Source organism: Apiospora phragmitis (genome assembly GCF_038363925.1).
Source record: "Apiospora phragmitis strain CBS 135458 chromosome Unknown utg000004l:1.0-3135199.0:1.0-3139288.0, whole genome shotgun sequence".
Classification (NCBI taxonomy): domain Eukaryota; kingdom Fungi; phylum Ascomycota; class Sordariomycetes; order Amphisphaeriales; family Apiosporaceae; genus Apiospora; species Apiospora phragmitis.
In genome coordinates, this window is record NW_027117402.1 from 884805 (window position 1) to 899997 (window position 15193).

The 15193-nt window shown below is 53.7% G+C and overlaps 6 protein-coding genes across 6 annotated transcripts; 1 reads left to right on the forward strand and 5 right to left on the reverse strand.

Moving 5' to 3' along the window:
- Positions 1–378: 378 nt before the first annotated feature.
- PG994_003423 (uncharacterized protein) lies at positions 379–1253 on the reverse strand (the record flags this gene model as incomplete). The annotated part of the gene is made up of 3 exons (XM_066854832.1): positions 379–524; positions 592–937; positions 978–1253. The coding sequence occupies 3 exons, from the start codon at positions 1251–1253 to the stop codon at positions 379–381; spliced, it is 768 nt and encodes a 255-aa protein (XP_066719110.1).
- A 1244-nt stretch (positions 1254–2497) lies between these two features.
- PG994_003424 (uncharacterized protein) lies at positions 2498–4860 on the reverse strand (the record flags this gene model as incomplete). Its single annotated transcript, XM_066854833.1, has 3 exons — positions 2498–3958; positions 4021–4709; positions 4773–4860. 3 exons carry the CDS (start codon positions 4858–4860, stop codon positions 2498–2500), a joined length of 2238 nt encoding a protein of 745 aa, XP_066719111.1.
- A 940-nt stretch (positions 4861–5800) lies between these two features.
- On the reverse strand, positions 5801–6744 carry PG994_003425 (uncharacterized protein; the record flags this gene model as incomplete). Its single annotated transcript, XM_066854834.1, has 2 exons — positions 5801–6248; positions 6284–6744. 2 exons carry the CDS (start codon positions 6742–6744, stop codon positions 5801–5803), a joined length of 909 nt encoding a protein of 302 aa, XP_066719112.1.
- Positions 6745–7366: 622 nt separating this feature from the next.
- On the forward strand, positions 7367–9062 carry PG994_003426 (uncharacterized protein; the record flags this gene model as incomplete). Its single annotated transcript, XM_066854835.1, has 4 exons — positions 7367–7717; positions 7819–8160; positions 8368–8513; positions 8579–9062. The coding sequence occupies 4 exons, from the start codon at positions 7367–7369 to the stop codon at positions 9060–9062; spliced, it is 1323 nt and encodes a 440-aa protein (XP_066719113.1).
- A 782-nt stretch (positions 9063–9844) lies between these two features.
- On the reverse strand, positions 9845–10845 carry PG994_003427 (uncharacterized protein; the record flags this gene model as incomplete). The annotated part of the gene is made up of 4 exons (XM_066854836.1): positions 9845–10087; positions 10158–10385; positions 10490–10526; positions 10598–10845. 4 exons carry the CDS (start codon positions 10843–10845, stop codon positions 9845–9847), a joined length of 756 nt encoding a protein of 251 aa, XP_066719114.1.
- A 1654-nt stretch (positions 10846–12499) lies between these two features.
- On the reverse strand, positions 12500–13640 carry PG994_003428 (uncharacterized protein; the record flags this gene model as incomplete). The annotated part of the gene is given in 3 exon segments (XM_066854837.1): positions 12500–12706; positions 12721–13198; positions 13333–13640. The coding sequence occupies 3 exon segments, from the start codon at positions 13638–13640 to the stop codon at positions 12500–12502; spliced, it is 993 nt and encodes a 330-aa protein (XP_066719115.1).
- Between the last annotated feature and the right edge of the window lie 1553 nt (positions 13641–15193).

A 15193-nucleotide genomic window follows, 5' to 3' on the forward strand; every position in this document is an offset into this window, starting at 1 on the left:
GCGGTGCTCTTTTCGCACACCTTATTCATTATAGGTTGCAGGACAGGGAGCGACGAAGCAATCACGATTGTGTTTCCTTCGATTCTGGGGGCATTCCTCTTGGTTAGTCTACATTCCGGCTCGTCCCGTGAGTGGCTTACAATGTCCAGATCGTGATGCGGGAGGTAGCATCTGATGCACGGATCTTCTGTATCAGTATCTCGGTCTCTGCGAGCAACTCGGGACGGGAAGGGCACGAACAAGTGAAATCGGGGTCGCTTAAGGCGAGTAAAACAATAGTCTTGTATATTGCCACAGCTCCTGATCTGTTGAGCATTGCGACATATCGTCAGTCGTAGTTGGGCCATACCCCGGCTTCCCCAAAGAAAGAATCAGGACTTACACTACACCCAATCCCAGAGCAATGGAAAGGATGATCTTTTTCCGCCGAGCCATCTGCAGCTTGTATAAGACGATAGATGGATACGCAGCGAGGTAGAAGTCGACAAAGGCAGAGAAAGCTGGGCCCAAATAATTAGCCGATGCTGAAAAATGGGTGTTATGCATGTTCATATAACCAAGCGTACATGCCGCAAAGAGGCAGTAATGCACCCAAGTGTTGGTGTCCAAGCAACGTCCTGCGATCGACTGGTCTACAGCGTAGAGAATAGGCTGGCACCTGCCAAAAGGAGCCCGACGACTCCAGCAGTGCAAGCTGGACGAGGGCACCCATGGCCCATAGGATCCAAAAGTGTATGCGACTAGGCACGAGGAGCCGTACCAGCAGGGCGATGACGGCCAGTTTGGGCATGCCGAACGACAGAACGCTGGGGCAATAAGCGGCGTACACCCAGAGGGTGGCCGAGATACGTTGCTCGTTCGACAGCGCCTCCACGTGCCGGCCGACGCCCTTGGAGACGGAGACGGACGTGAGCGCGCAGGCGACGATCCCTGTGGCCTATTGCCGTCGGGGGCGGCGACAGTGTCAGTCAGATTACCACATGGCCATACCATGATAGATTACCATGGCGGGGGGAAGGCGGGGGGGGGGGGTAGCTGCTTGTTGCGTAACTTACAACGGAAACGGCGATTAGGTAGTCGTCACTCCACAACTTATGTTGTACCCAAGCCCGGACGTACCAGCGGGCCGAGGCAAAGACGAGCGCGATGCCGGTGAAGGTCCATATGACGGCCAGTTCGGTGCCGCCTTTGTCTTCAGCCAGGTAGTCGTGCCATTCGGTCGAGTTCTTCACCAGGGCTCCTGTGAATGACATGGTATCAGAATGAAGCTCAGAGAGACCATGTTGATGACATTCTTTTTTACTAACCGTCTGGTAGGAACCACAATCTTTTGCTAAGAGGGAAAGCATTAATGGATGAAATATTGTCATCGAGATTCGTGCCAAGGGGCAAGGAAACGAACGCTTGGATTGGGGGAATGACTTTGCGTATGACTAGACACTCCAAGTAGACTACCACCACGGGCATCACCACCGATTTTGATCGGAAAACTTGGGACGGCTTACGAACTGTACGACTGAATCATGGGGAGGCTGTTTGCGGAGCAAATCTCACGATCCCTTTGACCAGATTTGTCTCCCGCTCGCAAGCTTGTCCCGAATCTAGCTTCAATTGAACCTCGGCTCCGGCGCCCGACTCGAATCGAAGCCAATGGTTTCCCTCTCGGCGGTCCCTCCGTAGCCGATGCCATTCTGAACATCGAGAGGAATGACATGCGAGGAGATAAGAACAGCATGGCAAATCAGATTGTTTCGAAAACGGGGCCTCGAACCTTGTTGCATGGCAGGACTAGCATCTGCGTGCCGGCCACCTTAATGTATTACATTTGAACATGACGTCGCCTACCGCATAATGCATGCACATCTTAACCCGAATATAGGGAATGCTAGTCATTGCACAACTTTAAGCGCCGATGAAAGTTTATCATCTTCAACCCGAGCGATGTAATCAACATGGTAAGTAAAAGCACGGGGCCGAGGTGCGCATTTCAATCAGTGCGCTCTATCAGAACAAGGATCCCGTTTATGCAGACTTCTACGGATGTATCACCATAACTGAGAAGGAAAGTTGTGAGGTTACTACTTTCACGCGACTACCTGTGCCCAGAGAGGCATTCTTCGCTCGTGGTTCTCGTAGACGGTAAGAAGTAGGAGACGAGATTGCGCTGGGGTGGTACGGAGACGGCGGGGTTATCACAGTTGGCAATGGTGGGTCAAATAAGGATAGCGTGCTTCTAAGTAAGAAATCGAACCCTTTTTCGCGCCTGCGCTTTGATGACCAAAAAAAACCCACTTCCACACTTTATTTGCGAATATCAAACACGAGTAGTGTGATGATTTTGTTTCAAACGCTCGAACTGCCAGCTATGTGAGCCATGTAAGTCAATGTTGCTGCCCTGGAAACTGAAATTCAGCTCGGAACCTTGGCTTCAGTGTAGGAAGGACAGGCCCAGCCGTGCCCAGAGAGTACCAACAAACCAAGTGTTCTACACCTGTCACTACCGCGGCGTGGCAGATTCAGACTGCAGTTCCGAGTCCTTCGCCAAAAGCTTCTCGATCTCCGCCCAGCCTTGATTGTAGCCCATATGGAAACCCGCGAGGATGGCTTCGTCACTTTGGATCTCCCGAAGGCATAGATCCAGAAAGTTCAATTTGCAACCGGCCATGTGCCGCAAAGCCTTCTGTCCTTCCTCCGACAACAGACCCTCCGTGACCGAGACCAGCATCTCGAGATCGACAAAGGCCCGCGACAGACCTATTAGCAAGCCACTGCAAGCCACAGGTTGCATTGCCCACTGTAGCATGGTGCTTGCAAACGTCACAGTGGTTTTATACCTGTCGCCCGAGGTCGCGCCACCATTGGTTTCTTCTGTAGCCCATTTTAACACATCTTCAAGGCAAGTGGGTAGGGTCCTGTCACCTCCTCGCCTTTGAACCATCTCCAACCCTAAGTCGATGAGACTGAAACGTTGAGTTGAGCCCTCGCTCTCCGCGCTGCAATCGCTTGGAGCTATCGATCCTTGTTCTACCCGGAGGATGCGGCAGATGTAACCAGCGAGGGGAGTCATGGTTCGGTAAGGGATGCTGAGACCATTCTGCAGGAGACATGGGTGGGCGAACCAAAGCGACAGCATGGCATCTTGCGATTTGGCGTCGATCGACAAACGCAAACCCTTCAGGTCTCGTATCCGGAGTGATTCCACCCGTGGAGCAGGAGGAGGAACCGATGGCGGGGCTGTCAGCGCTTGATGCATTCCACGAAGGCGAATCTCCCAATCTTCTTCAGTGAACCTGCGTGAATGTTCCTCCCTCCCCAACGAGTCGATCCAGTTTTTCACGATCTGGACCTCACGGTCGGTGAAAGCACCAAACATCTTTCCCTTCCAGCTCAGCTCCCGGATCAAGAGGCTGCGGTCGCTATCGCCCATTCGGATCCAGGGCTGGGCTGCCGCCAGGGCATCAAGGAGGAAGACCTGTTGCCTCTTGGACTGCCACAGCTCGGGAGAGAGCCAGTCGGCCAGGAGCTTGCGCCCAATCCTGGCGCGGCTAGTGCAATGAAGCCGATGCCCGACGCGAGACTTGAGACGGAGAATCTGAATGACGCTAGCCTCGTTCTCTGTCAAGTGGCAATCGTCAATGTCGTCACCAACAGCCTCACAATCCTGCCCGCCCTCATCCCGACCAAGTTCTTGCGACAGCACATAGCCCGCCTGAATGCGCCGCCAGGCCTCCTTGACGGCTGTCTTGCCTTCCTCTCCTCTCCCATGGGCCATCTCGCGCACGACTTCGAGATACCTGATGACGATGTCCAGCGCCATGGCCGCGTGTCCCGTGTCGGCATTGTCGATGCACACGTGCAGTCGGAAATAGCAAGAGTCAATCCCCAGCTCCTCGAGCTCCCGCATTGCCACCAGCGTCTGCAACGTGATCGGCTCGTAGTGCAGGTTGAAGCCAAGGATCTCGGGCATGAAGTCGTCAGGAAGAGGGAGATGAGCAACTGCGCCGTGGCCGCCTTCCAGACCTGAGGGTCATCCATCCCCAGCTCCTCGGCCCTCTCCACGAACTCAAGTGAGTCGGCGGCGGGTAGAATGGACGAGATATAGCCGTCACTGTCGTCTTCACCGATCACGCCACGTAGTAGCTTCCGATACAAGAAGACATGGTTTCGCGTGACGTGCCCGTCACCCAGCTCTTCGGTCAGGATCTCCAGGACGCCACCGATCACGTTGGACTCGCCGCCCTGATGCAGCGCGAACGGCGTCGTGGCGCCCAGGCGATGGGCGTAGCCCAACCAGGCGCCGTCGACGAACTTTACCGGGGCCATGCGCCGCAGCCACTTCTCGGCATCCTGAAGTGTGCCAAAAAGCTCCGAACTCTGGCCCCGGGCGCGGCACGCCAGGTACTCCTGCCACTGGTCCATCACCTTCTCATGCTGACGCATGAGGAACTCTCTCAGGACCGTCGAGTCGTACTCTTCTATAGACAGGATACTACTGCCGCTGCGCCTACGTCTGCTCGCTCTCAAGGATGTCTCACGCAGAAGCGTCACGAGACTCTCGCGGGCTGGTCCCAGGATCTCGGCATGGCTTTCTAGATTGTGCAGCTTGAAGTAGAGCTGTTGGAAGCCGGACTCCTGTTCCGATTGTTTCTTCTCTTCTTCATTACACTCAACTGCATCTGCGTTAGGTGAAACGATTCGCTTCCTTTTCGCTACAGTGTCAACGACGTTAGCTACTTAGTAGTTGCCACTATACCAGAAGACAAGAAACTTACGGGCATCTCCTCGTGTTTTCTTCCGTTTCACCACGAACACCAAAAGGCCCAGCGCAACAGCCATTAGTGCGTGCAAAACTGTTGTCATCGTGACGGAGGTCTTCGGATACAAGAGCCCCGAGTGTGTGTTTGGGCCCAGAGAGGGTTCGTAATCTCCGCGATGGTAAGTGACACCCTAGATGCAAGCAGCCAATATATCATATTGCTAAAAGGGAAGATTCTTATTCGGCTCTGTCCTGATGACTATATCGAACAGTAGTCCAGGCTTATTCATCCATACTTTCTATTCCCTGGAGTGCCAAAACGGGAGGCCTGCGCAGGACGGTCTCTACGAAAACAGCAGGGCAGGGGCAAAGCCGGCCATGTCAGTATATCAAATCAGCCTATACTGACCCAGTGTATAATGTATGTCGGTAACACTAAGTCGAGTACATTGCACTGCGCATTCACTGTAGCGTCTGCTTCATGGCACTCAGGGATACCAGCCACCCAGTGCCGAAACGAAATTACAGCTAATTTGTCATGTGATTCATTCAAAATTACTGTTCCTATTTGATTGGACCAGATTCTTCGGTTTCTATATTGACATGTATTCTGTTACCTTGTCCAGTTGGCCTTGCGCGTACCGCATTCGAGTCTAATTTCGTTATATAACAGGTCACCAAACGTAACACCGCCCGCCCGAAATGCAACCAATAGTACCACTGCGACACTTCGTATTCATGAGGTAACCTGATAGAGCATCCCAGCCTGCCACTTCTGTGATACCAGGCTCTAGAGGACGGCATCAATGTCTCGAGGCCAATGAGCAGAACGAAACAAGGTATGATCCGGACATCACCGTTTACATGAAGCAGTGACTTGAACCACGGTCAGTATGAACAGGCGAGGCGAAAACTTAGTGGATATGTCCTTAACGGATCCTAGTTTTATACAAGTCAGCCTAGATGCCCCTACGGAAAAGACTCGGTTGTAATACAATTCGTGGTACCCTGCGTCACCCTTCTGTGGCAGGCGAGTAACCATCACTAGCGACCAACAACCCATGCCAGAGTGCCAAAGAACAGACTCGAGAAAGAGCCCCAAATAGAGTACTCCAGATTGGAACGCGCAAACTCCCCTCTATTGTGCTTGCCTATATGCTCTTGTATGTAGGACGGCACAGAGCCCACTCGATTCGTAGGAGCCGGCTGCGGTACGCCCAGCACCTCGAGATAAGGGACCACGCCCGTCCATGTGGTAGCGCGGCTGGTCTCGTCCTTCAGGTCTTTGGCCTCTTCGTCTACGCCCTGGTGTCGGACCTTGGCGCTGGCGCTGTCGATCCGCACCTTCAGGACGCGGGTCGCATTGATCTCGGTCTCGTCCGGCGGTGTGCGCGAGTTGGCCCAGCGTCCCGGGATGGCGCCGTCGGTGAGCAGCTGCAGCGCCAGAGCATCTCGGCGCGGCCGGCGGCCGAGCTGGGGTCCAGGACGGTTGCTTGCCCGTGTAGGACGGCAGAGCGATAGTCGTACGTGTGAGAGTAGGGCGTCAGGGTCAGGACCAAGCCAAGTATCTTGGTAGCGGCTATGCAGACAGGGATGCCACCACCACCTCCTCCTTCTTGGCCTTCTTGACCGCTGCTGGGCTGCTGTGGACGACGAAACAGGCGGGCCGTTGCGGAACCGTGCAGGTAACAAGCGACGGATTCTTCCGTGTCGTTGTCGCCGTCGTAGTGGCCAATGCGCGCCATCATGGGTAGCACGACGGGCGTCTGCGTGTCGGGGCTTATGAAGGCAACGTGGGCTATCGGGGCCGAGTTGACGATGGAATGAATGGTCGGGGCATCGTAGTTGCCTACTGTCACGTCAGCTGCTATTACAATATGGCGGCCGCAACTAGATGTTGCTGGGTGAGATATACTGAGATGCCTGTATCTATTAACCGAGTTCTGCAGCGTCTTGGCATAGGCCGGAGCAGGTGATTGGCTGTCCATAGTAGAGACTATACGGGCGGTCGCAGCTGGATTATGGAGATGGTTGAACGCCACTAATGTACTAGCAACCGTCGTTGATCAATCTCGTCTGTGGTGTTGGGTTGGATGGACTCGGTGAGGGGGAGTCGCAACAGGTCTTGGCAAAGGTTGGGTACATTTGATGGGAAAGTGCGATTCTGATGCTACCACGGGAAGTCGAGGAGATAAATAACCCCTCTTTCTTTCACTCGGCGCTAGCTGTTGTGCGACAACGGGCAAGCAAAGGCCCCGTGTGGCCGGCTATGTGCTTCTACAGTCAACATTGGACCCCCCCTAAACCGAACCGGATCGTCGCAGTATTACACAGCCTCTATTGCCTGCATCAAGCTCATAGGAGGCGGCCATCCACATCACTGCGTCTCACGTACTACTTATGGACAATGTACGACCATGCAAATCGTCCGGACACGGCCTGCGCACCGTGCCGCAAAGGGGGCCATAGGACTCATTGCTCGTGTCTGATAGAATTGAGCGTTTTGTCGATCGACCGCCTATAAAGCATTTCTTCTGATGTTTCCTTCCAGGTATCCGCAACATTCAGGTGTCGTCATTTACTCCTTGGCGCTTGTCTATACTGGACGTCATGGACTCATCCGGGCGAGAAACCCATCCAGCTAGTACCTCTAGGTTCAACCAACTCCGTCTGATCCAGGGTTATCTGCCGGGGCACGAGGTAAGCTTTTACGCCCGTGTCCATGAGGTCCGCCAACGCAGCGATGAAGGAGAAGACAAGAACCAAGTCTTGCTCCTGATGCGGGAGGAAGCCTGGTTTGTCGACGTGGCAATTGGCATCGAGAACGTCTCGGCCTCGGCCTGGGAGGTGGCCACAAAATGCACAGCTGAGTCGATCCTTCATGTCGTGGGCAGTATCATCGACAATCCCCGCGCCACGGCAGTTATAGAAGCTACTACATCGGCCCTCCCCCTGATCCAGGTCAGCGGCTTGGACGTTCTTGCATCCGCCGTCGACGGCCTTGTCACGATTCCGGGCCATGACGTCCCGGGACAAGAACAACAGGAGCTACTCTCACGCAGTCCCTCAGCCTCCACGAACGACTCAACCACCGCATCCTGGATGTCCGCGTCGCCGCCAACGGCGCCATCTTTAAGCTGTTCTCCGGCATGCTCAGCCTGGCCTCGCAGCACTGCATCGGACGCGGGATGCACTGGATCCAGACCCCGTCCCTGATCAACTACAAGATCGCGACGGACGACGACTACTTCCCCGTCTCGTACCCCGGTGGACAGCCGGCGTGGCTGTCGCAGACGGTCGAGCTGCACCATGAGCTGGCCCTCTCGATGGACTTCCAGCGCGTCTTTGAGATCAAGCACATGTTTCGCGCAGAGAAGGACATATCGCCGCGTAGGCTTTCCGAAGTGAGTGATCATTCAGCATGCCATCATCAGGGTCCCTCTCTATTCGTCTAACAGCATTGACCCGCGAAAAACAACAGTTTACCGGACTGGAGATAAGCATGGTTTACGAGACCGACTGGCAGGAGGGGCGTGGACGAAGGCGAGGACATGTTTGTCGCCGTGGTCCGCGGGCTTCAGGAGTCGGACAAGTACAGCGACTTGATCCAGATGGCGAAGAAACTGCACTCGTCCGCCGGTGACTTCAAGCTGGGGCTGGACGCGCGGGGTCGTCTCCCCCGAGTGAACTACGTCGAGGCGAAGCAGCTTCTGCGAGAGCATGAGGGCATGCAGACTGACGATAACGGTGACCTTACGTACGTGACTATCCTTCATCAGCTTCCGTGTCCCCCTTATGACACAAGTAACCCCCATCTGACAGAAAAGTATGCAGTCACGAAGAAGAGGCCATGCTCGGCAAACTGCTACGTCGCGGCGTCGCCTCCCGCCCGTCGTCATCCGGCAAGCCGTCCTCCCCCATCCCAGCGACCGACGCCTTCTTCATCACCGACTACCCCCAGCGCCAGCGCCCCCCGCAGACCGTGCCCAACCGCCACAACGGCCCGGCGGACGAGCAGACGGCGACCGACACGTGCGACCTGATCGCGCGGGGCCAGGAGGTCGCCAGCATCCTGCACTTCACGGGCAGCCACGAGGTGCTGCGGGCGGCGCTGCGGGACCAGGCCACGGAGCGCGACCCGGACGCGCCCATGTGGCGGCCCTGGCTGCAGGCGTTCGAGGCGGGCCTGCTGCCGCACGTCAACTTCGCGTTCGGGATGAATCGCGTGCTGCAGTCCGTCTTGGGGCTGGGGGATGTGCGGGAGGCGACTTTGTTTCCGCGGGATGCGGGGCGGTTGGCCCCTTGATATTGTTGAGGAGGTATTAGATTGTAGGAAAGGATGGATTCTGGTAGAAGCTCGGTTCAGGTATCGTCTCATTACGATCAGGCCTTTACTTAGTTCTGAAATCAACGTAGGAATGTTCTAAGCGAGGACCCTAATACCAGCCACACCCCGTAAATGTTACGTGCTCAACCGTGGGTTTGGGGTTTGGGCAAACAGCCAAAAGCAAAGGCACGCGTGGCGAGGACAGCTTGTGTGAGTTGCCATTTAGTGCTTTAATCATATTGAGTACTAGACCACAGTAATGACACCGACTTCAGCAGAGCTTCAAGTGGAAAATAATTATGACGGGGCTCATCTTCTTGTCGATCTCTGAGCGCCTATTACGCGGCCAAGAGACCGCCCAAGGAGAATTAGAAGGGAGAAAGCACAAATAGGAGTTCTGCAGCAAATTTGCCATAGCATTATGACCATCCGTCATGTTACATGTAATCAAGTATTTGACGATAACACAGATTGCGAGTTTGCTAACCTTAACCCCCTGATTATCTAGAGATATACTACACCGACTATATAAATTTTTAGCTTAAACTGACTGTGGCTTATTAATAGCTGCTATGCACGGTCTTTACGCTATACCTATTTTTGCCTTATACCCGAAGTTTTTTAACATATTCGCCTAGCCGGCACAGATAAGCATATCGATTAGCCCTTGCCCCTTTACTTAGTGCTGCACCCTTTTCGGTGCTGAACTTCTTTTAGTACAACACCTAGCTACTAGTAAAGGGTAATCGATACGAAGTGTATTATAGTAATATTTTCGGTTCCTCCTGCTTCTGCTCAGGCCGCAGGAAGTAGACCACCATACACGTGCCCCCGGGCTTCGGGCTCTCAGGCTGCACCACGCGGTGCAGCGGCGCATGTGCCCGGTTGCCCGATGTGGCCTGCAGGGCGTCGCCCACGTTGACCACGACGCAGCCCTCCTTCGGCTCGACGGGGGTCCACTCCTGCATGTGGTCGCCACCGGCGGTAACGATGTTCCGGCCCAGCTCGAGGTAGGGGCGCGTCGTAGGACAGCAGCGTCAGGAGGCCCATGTCGGTGTGCGGCGCGGCCGTCACGGCCTGCGCGGGCACGGCCGCGGCGGCGTCCTGGAGGTACAGCTTGAGGCCCGTGTCGGAGGGGCCGGTGCCGGCGGCCAGCTCGGCAGCGGAAGGGGGGTGCAGCGCTGCGAGGAGGTTCTGGGTGATGAGGTGGCCTGTGTCGATCATGGAGGATAGCCCGGCCTTGCAGCTCTGAAGCCCCGGGGGAACATCGTGGGATCCTTCCAGGTTCTCGCGGCGGTTTATCTGTGGCAGAGCGGAGGCTTCTCAGGATTACCAGTTCTCGAAACCCGCCGGGACCGGCGGCCTGTACGAATTAGGAGAGTAGATGGAAAGAAAGTAAAACTGACCTCAAAGGTTTCGATAACTTCGCCCGGGTGCTTGAAACTGCCCATCAGAAGTTCATCAGCAAGACGTGCGTAGTATCATAATGAAGGGTGTCCTTTGTGGGTGCTTACCCGCGCTCAACCCCCTGGCGATAGTCGTTCATCTTGGTTTCGGTTGGCTGCCCGAAATAGGAAAGTATACCTTGGTCGATCTTGGGCAAGTCTAGCAAGACCTGCTTCCCAGAGGGACATCGCAGGTCCAGGTAAAATATGCCCTTGCCGACGGGTGGAGGCTGGCATGCATGGATAAGCTCGCGGATCTCTAATGGGTCCTTGTTGAAGATGCCTTCATAGTTGATCGTCTTCAATGCAGCTGGCATCTTGTCGGATTGGGTGGCGAGAGTTGGGCTGCTCGAGTCTCTAGTAGAGGGAGATACTGTGTATGAATTCTGATTTGAAAGCTTGGGTCTAACGTGGACTGGGTATCTGGTTGTAATGATCTCTGGGCAGAGAATACCTTGGAGGATCTTCTGTTTTTGACATATTCCATCTATTACGATGTCTGGTATGACAGGCAGCGTGGATATGTGACTTGAAACTGCACATGTCCAACGTATTGTTCATCAGAAATCTATTGGATGAGGCTTCAATGTGTAAAGCAAGTGGCCAGTGTTGCAGATGCTGCCTTTCGTGCCACTTGTCCAACATAGGGCCGCATAATAAGGTGATACTATCACAGCGTAAGCCCGTAGTACGAGAGTTACCATCGCTCGTCACACTGGTTCGGAACGTTGCACAGCGGTTGTATGAACTCCAGCGTACTAACCTTTCTCTGGACAGGTGGCATCTTCATATGGCCGTTCACTGAATTACACACTATCCGTATGTTGGAACCGGCCCTGTCCTACAGAGTAAAGGCAGCTCGCATGAATGAGCTAAACACAATACTGTCGATGCTGTTGCCATGGCCAAACTCCTTGCCGAAAGCAAGCATAACACGATGTTCGTACACGGTAGTTTTGTTTCCCCACAGCCTAACGTCATACCACGCTATCCGTTTTTATGGCGCGGGAAGATAGACAAAAAGGGTGAAGGGGTTGGACAGCGAAGCGCCGATGCCAAGTAATTAAAATCCAGCGGCCCAATTGAAGCACTGGACCCATTAGTCACTCATTTCATCACAACCAACTGCAAGATCTCAGACAGATCTACTGGTGGGAACCATTTGGGGGTTCAGGTTGGGATTTGTGCTTGCTAGGAGTCAGGACCAGTGCCTCGGCACCCGATGCATCGTATCAACACCCTGTCCATCAAGACTTGACTCTGGCAATTTTTAGGCATTCTTGTTCGCTTTTATACAGAAACACCAGGCCACAGCGGTATGTAGACTATTCCCATAGCCACGTTAGTCTCTTCTAGCTCAGTCCATAAGACCTCATATTGTGCCGGGTCCTGAGAGACCTGGGGCAAAGGCTCTCCTGTGAATGCATATTCATTATTTCTATTCAAACTATGATCTGACTGAACTGGTATCTATACTCCTTGGATGTTGTGCGCAGGCACAGAAGACCAACAGCCAGCCTAACCACCAAACATGTGTCCCTGGTTCATCTACATATCCCCGTAGAACCAACACTACTGCCGGATGTCCTCCTAACGACGAACCATGGGGGTGGTTGGCGATAACGGCGATGCTAGAATAGAGAAACTGGTGTGCGACCATGCTTTAGACTGTAGCACCTAAGTTTCAAGGAAACAATAGATGTTAGTGCAGCGAAGTATGGGTTGTCAAGGGACTCGGAATGGTGTTAGTCCAATGGAATCTACCAGGTTTTCTATGAAGACTAGCTACCTACTTCTGAACCAATACAATACCTGTTCGTCCCGTCTCGGACTCCTTTCATAATTCGTCGCCCAGTCGTCGTCTCCTAACTTCAATTCTTGCTATTCTGCCTTCTCTTTCGGCGCTTCCAACAAATATTGATCTCCAGACAAGTTAGTTGGCGTACACATACAACCGGGAGAAGCTGCTCCTCACTTACAGATGTTAGCTTTGGGGGCTTTCCACTGCTCGATGCAGTGGAGGCCAGCAGCCGCGAACTGGTCATGCATGACTGTGGGCCCGTACTTGAAGTTCTCGTAGCAATCAAGCTCCGTCCCTTCATCCAGTACCAGCCCTACGGCATGTACCCGGACCCGCCTCTTGGCCCGCAGGACGCTGCGGTGCATAACGGGGTTGTCCTGCAACACGCTACGGCACTCCCAGTCCTCGTCCTTGTACCAGTCCTCCCCAGGATCCGGTTGGTGTGTCGGAAGCCGTTGCGGATGAACCGCTCGTAGAGTCCGTCGTTCTCGTTGTATGAGGCGTGCAGCAGGTCCTTGTCCGTCGTCGCGTCCATGGTCAGGAGCATGGAGCTGTTGGTGCTGCCGCACAACGCTTCCTGGGCCCACCCGCGGAGACGGGCGATGGCCGGTTCGAGGTGGTCGTTGCCGAAGATAGAGCCCAGGCTCAAGTACAGACGCGACCGGCGGGCGTCGAGCATCTGCTTGGACCAGGCCAGGCCGGCATCCCATGTGCCCCACAGGCCAGTACACTGAATATGGTGGTAGTCGGACTCGAATCTCCGTAGCCCATTCTCTAGAGACTTCCGGGAGAGGTCGATGGCGTAGTAGCTCACGAACTTCTTTTGCTTCTCGAGGGCTTGGAGTAGAGGTATGGTCTTACGGATGTCACTATAGAGGAACAAAGCAATCAGTGACGGTTCCTCTGCCATTGACCTCTCGGATCACAAATTGAAATTTATTGAGAGGGGTGGGAAGCAAATAGTGAAAAGGGGCCCAGAAGAGGGATGGGGCATGTTACAAACCCGCAACCAAGGTCCATTATAATGGTGCCATCTTCGATCCGGCTCGAGAGTTCGTCGGCCTTTTCCTGGATTAGCTCAGCTTCTGCTTCCGTCTGGTAGTAGTTGGGCGCCCTAGTGAGATCGCTCCACAACAGGAGGCCGGCATCGTCCGAAAGGAAGGCGGAGGCAAGAAGGCGTTGAGGAAGTCCGCCGGGGGCATATGGCTTTCCTGTCCACAACAGGGCTTGGTGAAGAAGAGATTCGAAGAATGCTGTTAGCTGGCTCCCCCCTATATCGATTATTTGGGTCTTGTCCCGGAAGATGAACATGTAACTTCCATGTTGGCAAACGGAAGAGTATGATTGGAGGTATTAAAATGAATAATACCGCCACCAGTGAAGCTAGGTATGTCTCATGTCAAGACTTCCCCCGATGGAGTGATTTAGAAGGGGGAGCGGGAAAGTAGTGTAGATAGGAAAGCAGCTCGCAATGCCGATCATGGCAGCACGCGGCGTCTCTGATGATTGATATTAGGTATGCACCGTCCCCCTTCTGGGGCCTCGAAGCGAGCCCGTTTCGCTATCTGTGATCATCCGAGTCGCACTAATTACATGGTCCAGAAAAAGTGGCTTCTACTGTGTAACCTCCATAAACCTGGATCTTGTCAGAAGAACAGACATTGGGTAATTAATTGGGCACTCAATGCCGTGATTGTCATGCAACCCTACTTGCATAACGTGCAATTGGTTTACATCAGGCTTATATCCCTGGGGGCTCCTTTGAACCGATTTATACCGAGGGCGAGTAGAGGGAAAAGGGCGATTACACAGTAACTTTCCCGCGCACGCCGAGTCATTGTCTCGCTCAGCCTATATTGACTTTGACTTAAATTCAGTCTCCACGATTAGATATGAGAGGTTCTCTATGATACTAAATCATGGGCTTGTAAGCCTCAAGGAAACAAATTCCAGCCAGTCTTCTACTCAATTCTCGGATCCGCTTGCCCGGAGGCGTAACAAAAGCATATGTATGCTGCAGTTGCAAAGACATTGTCGTTGTAGATCCAGCCAAGTGCGAACTTGATGCTATCAGCACGAATGTAGTATCCGCTATGTGCCAGACATGTTGGTGATACAATTACTAATAGTGGATCGTACGGTGTGGCGTATTTGTACTATGAAGCACTTTGATGTACCCAAACTCATGGCCCGCCGTAGACACTTTCTTCATGATTCCAATCTCCCGAGAAATGCGCGGCGAATAGACGGTCGCCGTTCTCGTCCGTTCTGGTGATGCAAGCCGCTCTGAACTCGGAAGGTAATACAAGTAGGGTCTCGTTCAAAGGTTTGTAGGTCCACGCTGATTCCGGACGGCAGTGTGTCTTTAATTGTAAGCTTACGAGGTCGCCCCCCTATTTTCAGCCGCGGATTTGATACTGAGCCATAATCTCTTGTTAGACCTTGCGGAAGTCTGCGGCTTCTGATACGGACCTACGCAAGTTGCTTCTCTGAGAGACCCGAAGAATTCTAGCTTTGCTGGATCCAAACGCCCTCGGGGAGTGAAGAGGGTAAACTATCACTCTGATAGAAACAGGGGTAGGGCTCGGGACTGGGTGGACTTGAAATTATTGAGGCTGACGAGACAAGATTCTTCGCTCTTCACCTCGCCGATGACCAAGTACCCAAGCCATGCTACACTAAACCGGCACTCACTGTGTCTGATACTGTGTCTTAGGAATAGTTGTATTTCCAAGACAGCACCTGTAGCCTTATGTCTTGAACTCTGGCAGCCGCAGTCGGTGTAACATTACTCTATGACTAAGTGGCTCGGTAGTGTGGCATGGTATGATGTCAGGTTTTGAGGGTCTAGCTATCAGTACCTG